This window comes from Myotis davidii, unplaced genomic scaffold (genome assembly GCF_000327345.1).
Source record: "Myotis davidii unplaced genomic scaffold, ASM32734v1 scaffold265, whole genome shotgun sequence".
NCBI classification, from domain to species: domain Eukaryota; kingdom Metazoa; phylum Chordata; class Mammalia; order Chiroptera; family Vespertilionidae; genus Myotis; species Myotis davidii.
In genome coordinates, this window is record NW_006296627.1 from 4,802,740 (window position 1) to 4,818,249 (window position 15,510).

General features: G+C 42.1%; 1 protein-coding gene across 15 annotated transcripts in view; it reads right to left on the bottom strand.

Annotated features, from left to right (window-relative positions):
* The window catches only part of CELF1 (CUGBP, Elav-like family member 1), a 64,451-nt gene that overhangs the window by 7,571 nt on the left and 41,370 nt on the right, over nucleotides 1-15,510 (bottom strand). For 10 of the 15 annotated variants that reach the window (XM_015569552.1, XM_015569551.1, XM_015569547.1 and 7 more), the window contains 10 exons: nucleotides 13,543-13,625; nucleotides 13,167-13,215; nucleotides 10,228-10,362; nucleotides 9,211-9,290; nucleotides 8,742-8,903; nucleotides 6,270-6,345; nucleotides 4,696-4,824; nucleotides 4,254-4,364; nucleotides 2,343-2,528; nucleotides 531-674 (listed from right to left, as the gene is read on the bottom strand). In XM_015569552.1, the coding sequence (XP_015425038.1) occupies nucleotides 531-674; nucleotides 2,343-2,528; nucleotides 4,254-4,364; nucleotides 4,696-4,824; nucleotides 6,270-6,345; nucleotides 8,742-8,903; nucleotides 9,211-9,290; nucleotides 10,228-10,362; nucleotides 13,167-13,215; nucleotides 13,543-13,625 (1,155 nt within the window). Of the gene's footprint in view, nucleotides 1-530; nucleotides 675-2,342; nucleotides 2,529-4,186; nucleotides 4,365-4,695; nucleotides 4,825-6,269; nucleotides 6,346-8,741; nucleotides 8,904-9,210; nucleotides 9,291-10,227; nucleotides 10,363-13,166; nucleotides 13,216-13,542; nucleotides 13,626-15,510 lie in introns of all 15 variants that reach the window. The other 5 variants (XM_015569543.1, XM_015569542.1, XM_015569545.1 and 2 more) reach the window with 3 other exon arrangements.

Below are 15,510 nucleotides of genomic sequence, written 5' to 3' on the forward strand. Positions count from 1 at the left end.
GGGAGCCTCTCCTACCTCTGTGGAAGCATTAAGGAGCAGTGAGGCAAGCAGTAAGAAGCAGCGAGTAGCAGGTCGTTATCTCCCGAGGGGTCCCAGACTGCGAGAGGGCACAGACCGGGCTGAGGGACCCCCCTCCCCCCCATGAGTGCACAAATTTTTGTGCACCGGGCCTCTAGTATTACATAAACTTAAATTAGGTTCCTAAACAGTACCACTTTGACAACAACATGGTACTTTTAAGTATGTTGGTCAAGCCATTTTCCATACATTGCTTTATCTTATCCTCTGGAGAGACAATGTGGGCAGAAATCATTGAGCCCATTACAGAAGGGGAGGGGTGGGGGGGGGAAACAGACTCCAAAAGAGGTCACGTAATCTGCTGAAAGCTGAGTTAAACAATAACCCAAACTCCATCCCAGGTTTCCACTATCAGTGGTAAAAATACTTATCAGCCCCCAAAACACACACACACACACACACACACACACACACACACATACACACACACCCCAGAAGAGAAACCAACATACCAAAACACTTGCTCAGGTTTGTCTGCTTATCTATAAAAACCTTGGCAGACACAACATTCCCAAAGGGCATAAACATCTGCAGCAGGTCCTGATCTCCAAATTCCTGGGGCAGGTGATAGATGAACAGGTTGGCTCCCTCTGGACCTTCAAGACATCCATTGATTAAAAAGATATTAGTGTGAAGCATGCTTATCCTCCCCTCCCCCACCCATTAAAACTATCCGAACACCAACAAACAGATTCATTCATTCATTTGGAGAACTTAAACAGATTCTCCAAATACTAAGCGGGGAACTGAAGGGCATTCACTCAAACAGGTCCCTTCCCTCATGTTTAGCTATGCTCTGTGTCTTACTGAGGGATGTGAGAATTTGACCTTGTAGGAGGAAGGTGTGCTGAGACAATAAAATAGGCAGACTTGCGTGTGGAGCATAAAACCAAAGACTAGATGCTTGTAGAAAAATACAGAAAAGGATGAGGAAAAAAATTATAAACACAACAGGTTTCAAAATTGTGCCTAGAAACTGCAGGGATGGCAAATACATTGAGGCAGCAAGTGGGGGGCAGGAAATGACTACAAAGGGACATGAGGAAATTTCTGGGGGTGATAGAATGTTCTACTGTGATGGTGGTTACATGACTGTATGCATTCATCAAAGCTCACAGAGCTATCTTACAAAAAAGGTGAATTTTACCTTATGTCACTTGTGCCTCAGTAAAAAGAAATTACTTTTTAAACTATGATTAACACTGAGCTCAAAAATAGAATATGCTTTCCTCTTCCAACTACTCAACAATTTTCTAACCACAAAAGAGTTTCATTACAACCACAGTGCAGCCAATTCTCTAGCCACCCTGGCCTCCCTGATGTTGTCAAACACATTAAAGAACCTTGCTGCCTCAGGGCCTTTGCACTTGCTGTTCCTCTGTCCCCATCACTCTGTCTTCCTCTGCTTAAATGGCAACTTAGAGAGAACTTCTCTGAACATTCCATATAAAATGCTGTGTTCCCGGCACTCCCCATCCCCTTTCCCATCCATCATTTTTTCAGAGCATCATTTGGAATACCCTGTGTTCTTACTGGTTTATTGTCTGCCTGCATAGTTCCACCAGTTCCCCTATTATCACATTCTAGGGCACATAAGTGCCTGATTTAGAGCTGGAACCTGGTAAACAGGAGTCCCAGGAGAGGATGCTGCTATGGCAAGAGAGAATACTTATCTTTTTCCCATATTAGTGCTTCAACCTTGCCAGCTCCTGCTTATAATACAAATACAAGCAGAGAGGTGTCAGCAGGGCTTTCTGGTCATATAAACCACCTTCAGGCCCCTTACTGCCTAGAAAGCCTCTCCTGAACTTAATACCATCAGAACACATACTTCCCACTGCATCAACACATGGGCCCTAACAGCGTTCAGTCTGTCCTCACTTAGGAAAGCACAGATCAGAAAGTGAGGAAAACACCAAATGCTAAAGCTAAAAGGAACACCTACCCAGCAGATACCCTTTGACAGATTTATAACCCACAGGGAAGGCTTCCTAATTGCCAAATGTGTCGGACACAGTAAGGTCGGGGTATTTCTTCATCTAAAATGGCAGCCCCAACTCAGAAGGGTGCACAGAGGTTCTGATCTGAGCCACATCCAGAAAACATTCCAAAAGCAGGTCACACATAGGAGTTTCCCATCTTCGACACCGTCAAAGAAAAGGGGTGGTCGGACCACCTGAAAGACTCTGAGCCTTCACCTGCTGTTCAGTTCTGGTGCAGATGGAGAAGCCACCCCGCCCGACCCAGCCACCCTTTGCACTCACCTTCCTTCTGGCTTCCAGCAGCACCAATACTCTGCTGTGTCAACAGATTCTGGTTGTACAGAGTGGGGAGCGCTGCGGCGGCATACTGCTGGATCCCCGAGTAGGCCTGCGTGAGGGCCTCCATGGTGCTCCCAGTGCCATTGGAAAGGCCACTGCTGCCCAGGCCACCATTTAAAGCAGCCATTCCTTGGTTGGGGAAGAGAACAGAATTAACAGTATTGGAAAGACTCAACTAATGCCAAAGAAAAATTCCAAAGTCCTCCCTTTCATCTTGCTCCTAGTTTCACCCTGAGGCGGAATATCCACGTGTGGTCAGACTTCAGGACACTCACCAGAGCTCATTGCTAATGGGGACATTAAAAAATGCCACACCCAGATGTGGCACCTTTTACACATGACTTGCCCCATTTTCTCTAGCCTTCCTGCCACTTTCTCACACAGAGCTGGAACCTGGTAAACAGGAGTCCCAGGATTGGGGACAAAAGGGGGCACATGTGCTCTATGAACAGATGTAGGTAAACTCTATCATTAGCAATAGCAGTAACATTATGGAGTACTAGAGGCCTGGTGCATGGGATTTGTGCACTGGCGGGGGCATGGCCCGTGGGGATCAGCCCGCTGTGGGAGGACTGCTCATCCCAGTCAGCTGAGCCGCTGTGGACCTGCCCTCTGAGCCGCTGCTCCCTGGTCCAGCATCTTCTGTGGAGTTGGAGCGCTCGCCTCCCATGGTCGGGGCCAGGCCCAGGCCCAGGGACAATAGCACTGAGAGGCCGCGGAGTAGGCCTCAGTCCCGCAGCAGTGGTGGTGCTGCGTGGCCTGTGGGCATCTGGAGGAGGCGGCAGGGAGTGAGGAGAGGAGGAGCCTGGGGCGAGAAGGCCATGATTGCAGCCCGGGTTCCTACCCATGGGCCCGGGGTACACAGCGGGAGCAACCACTCATCCCGGTCAGCCAAGAGGAACTCCCACTGTGGTAGCGCACTGACCGCCAGGGGGCAGCTCCTGCATTGAGCATCTGTCCCCTGGTGGTCAGTGTGCATCATAGTGACTGGTCGACTGGTTGTTCCGCCGTTCGGTCGCTGGGCTTTTATTACATAGGATATTCTACATGCCAGACTCTGTACTGAGCAATGTGCTCACACTTTACCTGTGTTCTCATCTGACTTCTTAATAACCCTCAAAGTATCCTGTCCCCATGTCATAGACAAGAAAATGACCTTGAAGCCTGGCTGGTATGGTTCAGTGGTTGAGCATCAACCCATGCACCAAGAGGTTTCCTGGGCACATGCCCAGGTTGTGGGCTCAATTCCCAGTACGGGGCGTGCAGGAGGCAGCCAATCAATATTTCTCTCTCATCATTGATCTTTCTCTCTCTCTCTCTCTCTCTCTGCCCCCCGCCCTCTCTGAAATCAATGAACATTTTTTTTTTTTAAAAGAAAAGAAAATGACTTATGAAAGGTGGTCAAAAGTTATAGCTGGTTAGTGGTAGAGGTGGGATATAACTCATGATTATTATTTTTTAAAAGATTTTGAGAGAGTTGACCTAGCTGGTTTGGCTCAATGGACAGAGCGCAGGCCTGTGGACTCAAGGGTTCTGGGTCGATTCTGGTTGGGGGCACATGACTGGGTTGTGGGCTCGATCCTCACACAGGTGTGAGCAATACATTGATCAGCTGCCTCCTGCATGCCCATTACCAGGGATCAAAGCCCACAACCCTGACAGAGGATCGAACCAGCAACCTTTTGGTGCACAGATGATGCCTAATTAACTGAGCCACCCCAGCCAGGGCAATTCATAATTATTTTTTGGTTCACTGGGCTACTCAATCATTATAACAGTACCCTTACCAGGGTTGTTTATAATGTGCTACCTGCACAAAGGAGGGCCTGATGACATCCATGGGCTGCCTCTCACCTGCCAACGAGCTGACATTGAGGCCTGCTGTTGCTCCAGCTAATGTCTGCAAGGCTCCAAGGGAGGCGATGGGGTTGACAGAGTTGCTACTGCTGGAGCTCGGTGAAGACCCTGCAACAAGAAATCCACAACTTAAACTGAAGCCAACACTTGCCTTTTGAGCAGGAACCAAAGCCCAAGAATGGTACTACTTAAGTATTCTCTTAGAAAAAAGTTTTCAGTTACTAATTTTGATAACTGTTCCTGCTGGACATAAAAACAAATTACAAGAAATTAAAAATTATCAGATGTGTTTCAAGTTAGAAGATGGCATTTGAAAATTTGTTGTTCATCATCTGTCCCCTTTGGAAATGGGTATTAACTGCTCTCAGAATGACGTACCCCTCTCTTAGGATTCTGCCCAAGGCACACAAGGACCCACTGGCCCCTGCTACATGCTTACCTGAACTGGTGAGTACGCTGAGGGGACTGCTGGATGTAGTGAGAGCGTTGGTACCACTCGGTGTGCTCTGAGCAGCACTAGCGGCAGCAGCTAGGGCAGCCAAATTCTGTAACTGCATTGCATTTAACCCTGCAATATCCAAAGCAAGAGATCAGTGAGCAGATAAGAGTGCCTCCTTATCCGCTCCTGGAACAATAGCTCACACCAGTGGAAGGCTAGTTCCAAAGAGGAAATATTCTAGATAAGCCTTACAAGCAATGTTACAGGGTTCCAAAAAGATTCAGATATCCCTCAACTCATTAAGAAACTTGATACCATTTCCTCAGAGAAGAGGGATCTAATTTAATAGCATAGCACCCCAAGTGAGTATTACTAGTAACAAAAGGATGGGCAATCAGGAATCCAGGAAAGGGGGTTGGTCAGTGGTCTACTATGTGCTCAGGTGTCCAAGAGGACAACAATGCCCACACCTGTGGCATCGAATGGGACTGCATCTGAGCCCCTCACTCAGACTTCACAGGGGATGTGCTCTTCAAAATGGAGGTGAACAAGCAGAAAATGTAGCAGAGACCCAGAAAGGAAGGAACAACAGGGGAGAATACATGTGAGAACAGCAAGAGGACAGAGAATAAAAAAAAAACACACCACCACTTGAATAGCAGATTAATCATCAGAAGAGAGAAAAAAACACCGAGGGGAAAACTTCCAAGTAGAACCTGGGCAACAATGAAAAGGAGAAGAAACGTGAACTGCACTGACCATGTGTTGCAAACCATTTAGATGATGGAACGGCAGAGGGGTGGAGGGAAGAATTAATGAAAATAAAAACAACACAGATTTATAATCTAGCAACTTTCTCAGTCCTTGGGACAATGTGAACCACTATCAAAATTTTTCATATGATTAATGCAGTTCACATAAGACCACCCCAATTTCAAATGCACTTGCCTAGCCTTATCCCACAGACAAAGGGGAGGGGCAGCTCCTGTCCCCCACCCCCACTAAGTATTCTGATGGAAACTGCCTCGGGTTTGTCTATGGAGCTCTATTTTGTTATAAGCTCCGGTATTTGTCAATTAAGTTTTCCATGCACGTTAACTGCAACAAAAGGTAATTCACCTATGAAATAGATGTATAAGACACAGAGGTAAACTAACTGCCTGGATTCTAGCAACTTCAGGGTAAGCTATTTGAATGAAAGTATTTCTTAGGCTTTTCTTCAGTCACTGGAAAAGTCACTGTATTGTGGAAATAAAGGGTTCCTGCAACTTTCTCCTGATTAAAATGGCCTCAGGTAGTCTGCTGGTGTTAACAGCTCTTTTCTATCTTCTTCCTCAACAGACACTTAAAAGGAGTGGGGAGCAGTAGACAACTCCAGAACAATCTGGCATAAATGACTAATAGAGTCACCTTCTAGAGACAAGGCAGTTGAATCCTGTGACGTTCACTTTAGGTCAGGTTTACGTGAGTGGAAAATGGTTTTTTTCTGCACAAACGGTGCAAACTCTCAGACTGCTGTTAGCGGGTCTGATGGCCTGGCTGCTGCTGCTCCTCCACAGCAGTGAGACACTTACCTCCCATTGGATGGAGGCTGCTCAGGGTGTTGAGGTTCCCAGAGGAGGCAGTCTGCTGAAGGAGCTGCAAATAAAGCTAGACATTACACCAAAAAACAGAACAAGAGTGAGAGTGAGGGCTGGTTCTGCATCTGGGATAACTCTACAGCACAGCAAAGCGAGAGTGCAGAGGCCCCCAGAGAGAAGAACGTTGAAGACAAGAACCCAAGCCAACACAACAGAAACATAAGGCTTATGACAGCACAATACAATACAACACAGCTAAAGCCCTGGCCCAGAAGACAGTAATGCTCATTGAGTTCTGAGCCAAGCTCAAGAGCTTGGGCGACAGAATGCAGCACAGCAGAGAACAGAAGTAGAGCAGGGAACTAAGCTCAACTCAAGCAGCTCTGTGATCGACTGCGGTGTCTGTGGGGGGATGCCTGCCATTTCTATTTCCATCTGGATACCTAATTTTCTATTTCAAACAACTACTTTAAATATAAAATCTCACTATTTCAGGGTATTTCTTAGTGTCACACTTTATCAGCCACAACAGACCCATGTCTAGATCAACCTCTCCCATGCTACACATCCATCAAGCCCAGTTATCTACTCCCTTCCAAATTGGTCTTTACTGCTGCAGATGTCTGAATGACTGATGAAGCAGTCCTTATCAGTTCAGTGTACATACTCTTTCAATGGATGTCCATAATAAATCTAACAAGAGGATCTGTCCATGAGCTTATGGATCTCCATGACCTTGATCTTCTTTTGTATCAGAGTAAACTATAATCTTCATCTAATCAACCTGCTGAAAACATTTGCTCCATTCAAATGCAATCACTGTTCATTATGAACAATTGGTATTCTTGCTTCTAGATCCTTTATTCAATCTGTTGTCCATTCCCACAAGCATCTGATTTGATTTCTCTATCATGGATCCCTTTAATCCACGGTCTCAGGAGATCTACAAACCTCCAGAAACAGAATGAGGGGGAAAAAACGACGACAACCCCCCCCCCAAAAACCACATACACATGATTTGTATCATGTTCTCAAAGGGGTCCACAATACCACAAAAATTAAAAACCACCACTCTGACCCAAACAGAGATCGGGTTCAATCCACGTACTCCAGAAAAAACTCAATGAATGATGATGCACTATCACTTACACAGCCCATTAGCACCCATGCCTTCATTTTTGTCTTCTTAAATCCTTGGGCAATGTGTTCAGTCCCAGCTGGTAAACTGTGCATACTGTATTTGCCCCCCTTATTTCTTCCCTAAATGAGAATAGCTCCTAGGGAGGGGATCACACCTAAATTAAAGAGACCACAGTTCTCACCATAAACCACCATGTACTTGCTGGATGTGGCAACGAGAACAGGATGGGGACTGCTCCCTGAAAAAAAGGCTCTAAAACTCTCTAAGAAGTTAATGTGTATCATGGAGATCATTTTCAAAGAATTATCATTTTGGCAGAAGACTAAAATTTCTCTGAATTTTCTAAACTTTTAAGCAATGTCCTGGCACTAAGAAACAATTTGATCTATTGAAATAGAACAACCATCTTCACTTTTGGACTTCAGAGAAACTGGGATTTCTTCTAACATATTAGAAGTATGGAGACAGGAAGCATAGTCAAAATTCAGTACCGGGGGCAGAAATCATCGTCTTTGCTGTTTCCATAGAGAATAATCTTTGAAAGGATGAGGAATGGATGACTTATTATCCTATGTGTATATTTTTTGACTACCCATATACATCTAGGGGTCTCACCATTTATTTTCCTTCACTGGTAGCTTTACAGATGACCCTTTCATTCTGATTTACCGATGGCACAGTTTTAATTATGTTGTCTTGTCTGTATTCCTTTAAAGGTTAAACAGTGCAAATCTCCTGGTAATATTGCAGACCTAGTAAATCTTAATAATAAAGTGGAGCCTGCCCCTCTTTTGGACTATATAACTTAAACTCAACAAGAGATCAAATTAAAAGAAATCTATTTACAACACAGCAAACTCAAATATACGAACATTATTTCATAATGTCCATGCCTGATCTCTCAATCAGCAGAAAGAAACATTTATCCTACTCTTCAGGGAGAATCAACAAGGTATTTAATGATGCCTTCTACACCCGACAGAAAGAGATATAGAAAAAGATATTTTATAATTAAGATTCCCTCAGGAATCTTATTCCCTAGGGGGGTAGGGATATAAGTTGTTTCTAAAAAAATTTTTTTATCAGAAAATTATGGTTTCACTTTAACTCAACATATAACCAAAACCCTCAAGATATAACCAAAGATGTGTGACCAGAGAGATAGAGAAAATAACATGAGTTAAAGAACACCTCATTGCCTGAATTTTTACATAAAATTTCAATGTGCTAAAGTTGTGAATGCCATTGTGTCTGGTTGCTGGGGATAGCAGAAGAAACAGCTGGGAGCTTGCACAGTCTGCAGAAAGCAAACCACAAAGACTCACTGCTAAATACTGGGGTCCAAGAGTATTGAGACCAGCAAGGTTTCCCCACACAGATGCTGCGCTGATTTGCTGCATCTGCTGCTGAAGCTGCTGGGCCATTCTCTTCTGCTCTTTGTCCTTCTGTGTATCAGCAAATTTTACCACCATGGGGGATGAGCAACCCTATGAAAACACCAAAACCAAAGGGTCAAATCCTCCTTCTGGGTGAAGGAAAAATCCTCCTTTCTAGTGACACACAGGCTGCATTCTAATTTCATTCACTGCCAAATGACCAGTTCCAATATATTAATTTTAACTTTCATTTAATAACATCTAATCTGTTAAAGAAATCATCAGTTTTTAACTTTTAAGACGTTTGGCCTGCTTAAATTTTAGAACCACCATATGTTGTACATGACACTGGGCTTTGAAGGCCCAAAGTCCTAGCACCCTCAAGCTAAGGAATTCCCCCTTGCATTCATTTCCCTACCTCCATGGTCTGTGCTTGGTGCATTGCCTTGATAGCTGTCTGTGCCATGGCTCTTGTTGTAAAAGTCACAAATGCACAACCTGGTAAAAGAAGGGTCAATAACTCATTCATTCGCTTACTTACTTATAGACATTAACTGAGCACTTAACTATGAGCAAGTACCATGCTAGCAATACATATAGACATGGTTCCTGCCTTCAGAGTTTCATGAAGAGAGAACTATGTTACACCAGAGTGGTAAGTGCTATAATGAAAACCCAGGGAAGCAGAAATAAGAAACAAAGTGCTTAAAAGATAAAGGAGGATTCATAGCATCAAGTTCCTCCTGCGAAGAAAGTGTTTCCATTTTAACATCAAGAACCTCTCTAAGCATAAAAAGAGAGAATTTTAATACATGACACTGAAGAACAGAATATAAACTCCTTAAGGATGTTGGGAGAATACAAAAGGGATCAAATTAAGGAAGAGTTGTGACAGGACCTACACATACAACTTCAAGCCCAACTTCTCCATCATGACAGAGCCATATTGGCTAGGGATTACTGGTTTCCACTGTTCATATTAAAAAAACAACTCCAAATTCAAAATAAGCATCTTTTAAAATTTTATATATACAGAGAGAGAAACATCAATTTATTATTCCACTTATGTATGCATTAATTGGCCGATTCTTGTATGTACCCCAACTGGGGATCAAACCTGCAATCTTGACATACCAGGACAATATTCTTACCAAGTGAGCTACACAGGCCAAGGGCAAGATAAGTATCTTTTTTTAAATATATATTTTTATTGATTTCATGGAGAGAGAGAGACAGAAACATCAATGATGACAGAGAATCACTGATTGGCTGCCTTCTGCACGCCCCCTAATGGGGATTTAGCCTGCAACCCAGGCATGTGCCCTTGACTGGAATTGAACCTGGGACCCTCCAGTCCGTAGGCCAACTTTCTATCCACTGAGCTAAACCAGCCAAGGACAAGATGAGTATCTTTAAAGTTAAAAAATGTACCCACCTCGGCTCAGTCCATCAGGTCCCCGCAATATCCGACATTCTTCAATCTGTCCAAATGAAGAGAACATGACTCGGATGTCATTTTCAGTGCACTTCTTGGAAATCATACCAATAAACAGCTTCCTGTCTTCCACTGCTAAGAGAATAAAACACAGAAGGCTTGAACATTATTACTACAAGAGATAGTAGAGCAGACTCTGGAGTCAAGACCACCTGAGTTTGAAACCTGGCTCTGGTGCATGTATACCATATTTCACAGATTATAAGATGTACCTTTCCCCCCCCATAAGTTAGCACCTCCTCTTATAAATGATGATATCTTAAAAATATCATTGAAAGCACTTAGGTGAAAAGAAATAGCTTTATGAGCTTGTGAAAGTTACTTAACCATTCTGTGCCTGTTTCCTCATCTGACTGGTAGGGAAATGGGGTTTACCTCAAAGGTAGCTGTAGGTATGAAAAGCACAGCACTTAGGTTGTTGCCTAGCACTCAGTAATATTTGCTCTTTTTTTAAAAAAATATATTTTATTGATTTTTTACAGAGAGGAAGGGAGAGAGATAGAGAGTTAGAAACATCGATGAGAGAGAAACATCGATCAGCTGCCTCCTGCACATCCCCCACTGGGGATGTGCCCGCAACCCAGGTACACGCCCTTGACCGGAATCGAACCTGGGACCCCTCAGTCAGCAAGCCGACGCTCTATCCACTGAGCCAAACCGGTTTCGGCAGTAATATTTGCTCTTACTAGCAATATTACTATGCTAAAGAATGAGTTTGCACATTTAATTAATATGGTAAAAGAAACAGGACACACCTTACAGAGAGTCTAACTTTATCCACTTTCCTTTTCTGACTATCCTCTTGAGGACTAAGTTCTCCTTCCTAATTTGTTCATTTTCCCTCCTCACTTCTAGCCATAAGAAATTATATTGACCAAAAATATTCCAGTTCACTATAAAAAGTTCTTGTAATGTTTCCCTATCAACTCTATTTATCTCAGTTATCTGTCATACTTATTTTAAAGAAAAAAAATAGATAATTTAGATGACATTAGAGCAATGAACCACTATCTTATACAATACACCAAAAATTAACTAAAATGGCCCTGGCTGGTTTGGCTCAGTGGAAAGAGCGTTGGCCTGCAGACTGAAGGGTCCCGGTTTCGATTCCAGTCAAGGGCACATGCCTAGTTGCAGCCGATCAATGATTCTCTCTCATTACTGATGTTTCTAGCTCTCTCTCCTTCTCCCTTCCTCTCTGAAATCAATAAAAATATATATATTTTAAAATTAACTATAATGGATTAGACTTGAATATAAGACTTGAAAACATAAAACTCCTGGAAGAAAACCATACTTGGTAAGTTCCTTGACATCGGTGTTGGCAATGACTTTTTTGGATCTGACTCCAAAAGTAAAGGCAACAAAAGCAAAATAAAAAAGTGGGACTACAAACTAAAAAGCTTCTGCATAGCAAGAAAAATCAACTAAATGAAAAAGCGACCTATAAAATGGGAGAAAATATTTGCAAATCATGTATCTGATAAGGGGTTACTATTCAAAAAATATAAAGAACTTATACAACTCAAAGGCAAAAAAAGAGAAAAAAACCCCATTTGATTAAAAACTGGGCAGAGGATCTGAATACACATTTCCCAAAAAAGGACATACATATGGACAACAGACACATAAAAAGATGGTCAACATTACTAATCATCAGGAAAATGCAAGTCAAAACCACAGTGAGGTATCACTTCACACCTATTAGGATGGCTATTATCAAAAAGCCAAGAAAGGGTCCTGACTGGCATGGCTAAGTGGTTAGAGTGTGGTTCTGCAAACCGGAGGGCCGCGGATTCAAGGGCATGTACCTGGATTGCAGGTTTGATCCCCAGCTCTAGTAGGGATGTGTGTGAGGCAACCAATAGATGTGTGTGTCTCTCACATCGATATCTCCCACCCCCTTCCTTCCCTTGCACTCTTAAAAAAAAAAAACCAATGGGAAAAATATCCTGCGATGAGGATTAACAAAAACAATAAACAAACAAAGCCAAGAAAGGAACAAATGTTGGCAAGAATTTGGAGAAAAAAGAATCCTTGTGCACTGTTGGTGGGAATGTAAATTAGTGCAACCGTTACAGAAAATAGTATGGCAGCTCCTCAAAAAATTAAAACTAGAACTGCCACATGATCCAGCAATTCCACTTCTGGGTATTTATCTGACCAAAATGAAACCATTAACAAAAAAATACATGGATACTTATATCCATTACAGCACTATTTACAACAGCTGAAATACGGAAACAACCAAAGTGTACAGTGATAACTGAATAAAGAAAATGTGTGTGCACAGCACACGCACAAACATACACAGAGAGAAATATGATTCAGTCATAAAAAGGAATAACATCTTGCCATTTGTGACAACATGGATGGAACTTGGGGGCGTTATGCTAAGTGAAATAAGTCAAACAGGAAAAGACAAATACCAGTATGACCTCTCTTCTATCTTAAAAAAAGAAAACAAACCCCAAACTCATACAGAAAACAGATTGATGGTTGCCAGTGAAGGGGCCCAAAAGGTACAAACTTCCAGTTATAAAATAAGTAAGTCATGAGGATGTAAGCTGCAGCATGGAGACTGCAGTTAATAATACTATTCTGCATATATGAAAGTTGCTAAGAAAGTAGATCTTAAAAGTTCTCATCACAAGAAAAAATTTTTGTAAGCAAGTATGGTGACAGATTTTAACTAGCCTTATTGTGGTGATCACTTCACAGTATTTATCAAAACATTATGCTGTACACCTGAAATTAACATAATGCTATATGTCACTTTTACCTCAAAAAGGAATTAGAGCACAATGCAATCCAGATGCCATGAGAGCAGCAGACTAGAAAAAAAACCTGATAAGGGGAGGGCCTACATGCTTGCTTACCATTGCTCTTCTCACTGTCGGCAGGTTTCATTTGTATAGGATGATGCATCTGAAAAGGAGAACATGTATTATCGCTGTACACACTGAAGCAGAAATATAAATGAGGACTCTAAAGAAATAACAAAACTAGGGCCTGTAAGAGTTCTCTTGAACTCACATCTGCTTCATGACCTTTGCCCCACAAAATATCAGAATATATAGAACTCTGAATTAAGAAGTAAAAATTCTCTTGGCTGAGGAAGAACTACTTTCAGCCTATCATCTTTAAAAGTTCCCTTTACATCCATTCCTGTGAAAGTCAATGTGTATCTGATACATATAAGTACATGCCATGTGTCAAAACCACCATAGTTCCACTTAGTAGGAGCTTTCTTACCCCTGGGAGGACCTTCATATTGTGAAGAGCATTCTGTGCTTCTAATGCAGCTTTGCGGGTGTAAAACGTAACAAAACAGCACCCTGCAATAAAGACCATTTCACAAATCAAACCAGTCTTTTGAAAGTAGAGAATTCCTAGAGCACTCAGTACTCCCTGGACATACAGGGTTGGGGCAAAAGTAGGTTTAGAGTTGTGAGTATGCAAAACAGAATTTATTCTTGCATCGCTAGTATTTACTGAATTATTCCCCAAACAACTGTAAATCTACTTTTGCTCCACCCTGTATTAGAATTTAAAAAGAAAGAGTAAGGTTTATTAAAATTAGTGAGAGAAAATCTAGCAGAAAAAAAAAACAAAAAAAAAAACCCACATTTTTTTCTATGCATTTTCTTTATTGTTATAGTCTCTTAGTTCCATTAAAATTCTTCTTTAGCTGCTCCTATCACTTCTCTGGGAAAGATGACTTCCCTTACAAAGGTCACAGTACCAAGCCATTCAGCCCACCCTATTTGAAGCATCAGGTAGTGTGCTGGGCAAGAGAACTCAACTACAAACAAGACAAAGAGGGGCCTTAAACACTTGTGGCTCTTCATCTATCAGAAGCTCTTCATCTTTCAAAAACTTTCTCTTTTAGAATAAACCACTCCTTACATTGTAGCCAATTTCTATCATATGCCTCAAACATAATTATCATTTTAAATTATAAAATGATTTAAAAGCAAGAACCTCTTAGTATCTTTTTTGAGGGACTCTTAGTTCTCATCAAATATAATTATGTTTCTAGCAGCACATGGTGCTAACTGAGATCTGTAAATTTTGTGCTTTGTATCTTTGCTGGGGATAGGAGGGAGGAGGTGTATTTTGTAAATCTTGGGTCCATAGTCCAAGAGACACGATACAGATGTCTTTAAAAATCACTCTGCAATTAAGATTTAAATTACTGCACATTATATTGCCAGTCATTTTCAGAAACTACAAGACTTTAGAGAAAGAGGGGAAGCAGGCGGGGGAGTGGCGGGGAGAAGACCGTATCAATTTCTTGTTCCACTTATTTATGCATTCATTGGTTGATTCTTGTATGTGCCCTGAACTAGGATCAAACCTGCAACCTTGGCATACTGGATGACACTCTAACCAACTGAGCTACCCAGCCAGAGCTGAAACTACACTACTTTATATTTTTGGTTAAAAATGCCAAAAATAAAAATTAATCTCTCTGCTTCTAGATCCTGTTATTAAACTGGCTTTCAAACATGACAATCATACTTGTTGATATTTGCACTGTAGAACAGCTTTCACAGAAAATTATTCTGAGTTGGTCACTTGGAAATATAAGAGTATGTCTGTGTGTGTAGTGGCAAAGGTTATGCTTTATCGACCATCAGTCCTGTGAAACTTCCACTCTGCTGGATATATCTGGAAGCAGTTCAACCTTTCTTCTCCTGTTCATTTTATAAGCTATAGCAAATAGGTTACCTACAAAAAAGGCTCTCCTAGTTGCTAAGTCAGCCTGCAAGGCTTTTATATACAATAACAGAAATCCATGGGTACAGGGACAGTCTTTTTCTTTCCATGGCATACCCCTCCCATTAGAATTAGCTTACCATAGCCAAAACACTAAAGAAAACCTTATGTGATCGGTTTACTAAATGGACTACCCAAGATCCAAATTACAAATCAACCTCATTAAGTCACTTTAATTTTTTATTTTTAAGTCATTAAATTGATTTTGGCCTGGAATATATCTATAATAATAAAAGCGTAATATGCTAATTAGATTGGACGTCCTGCAGGACAAAGCTGGGGCTGCAAGGGAGGCCCAGGTCCCGGATGCCTGCCGGTGGCGAGAGGGAAGGCCTACTCTTGCACAAATTTTGTACATCGGGCCTCTAATAGGGACTATAAAAGAACATATCCCCCCCACCCCATATGACCATAGGAACATTCTGAAAATGAGACAGTATG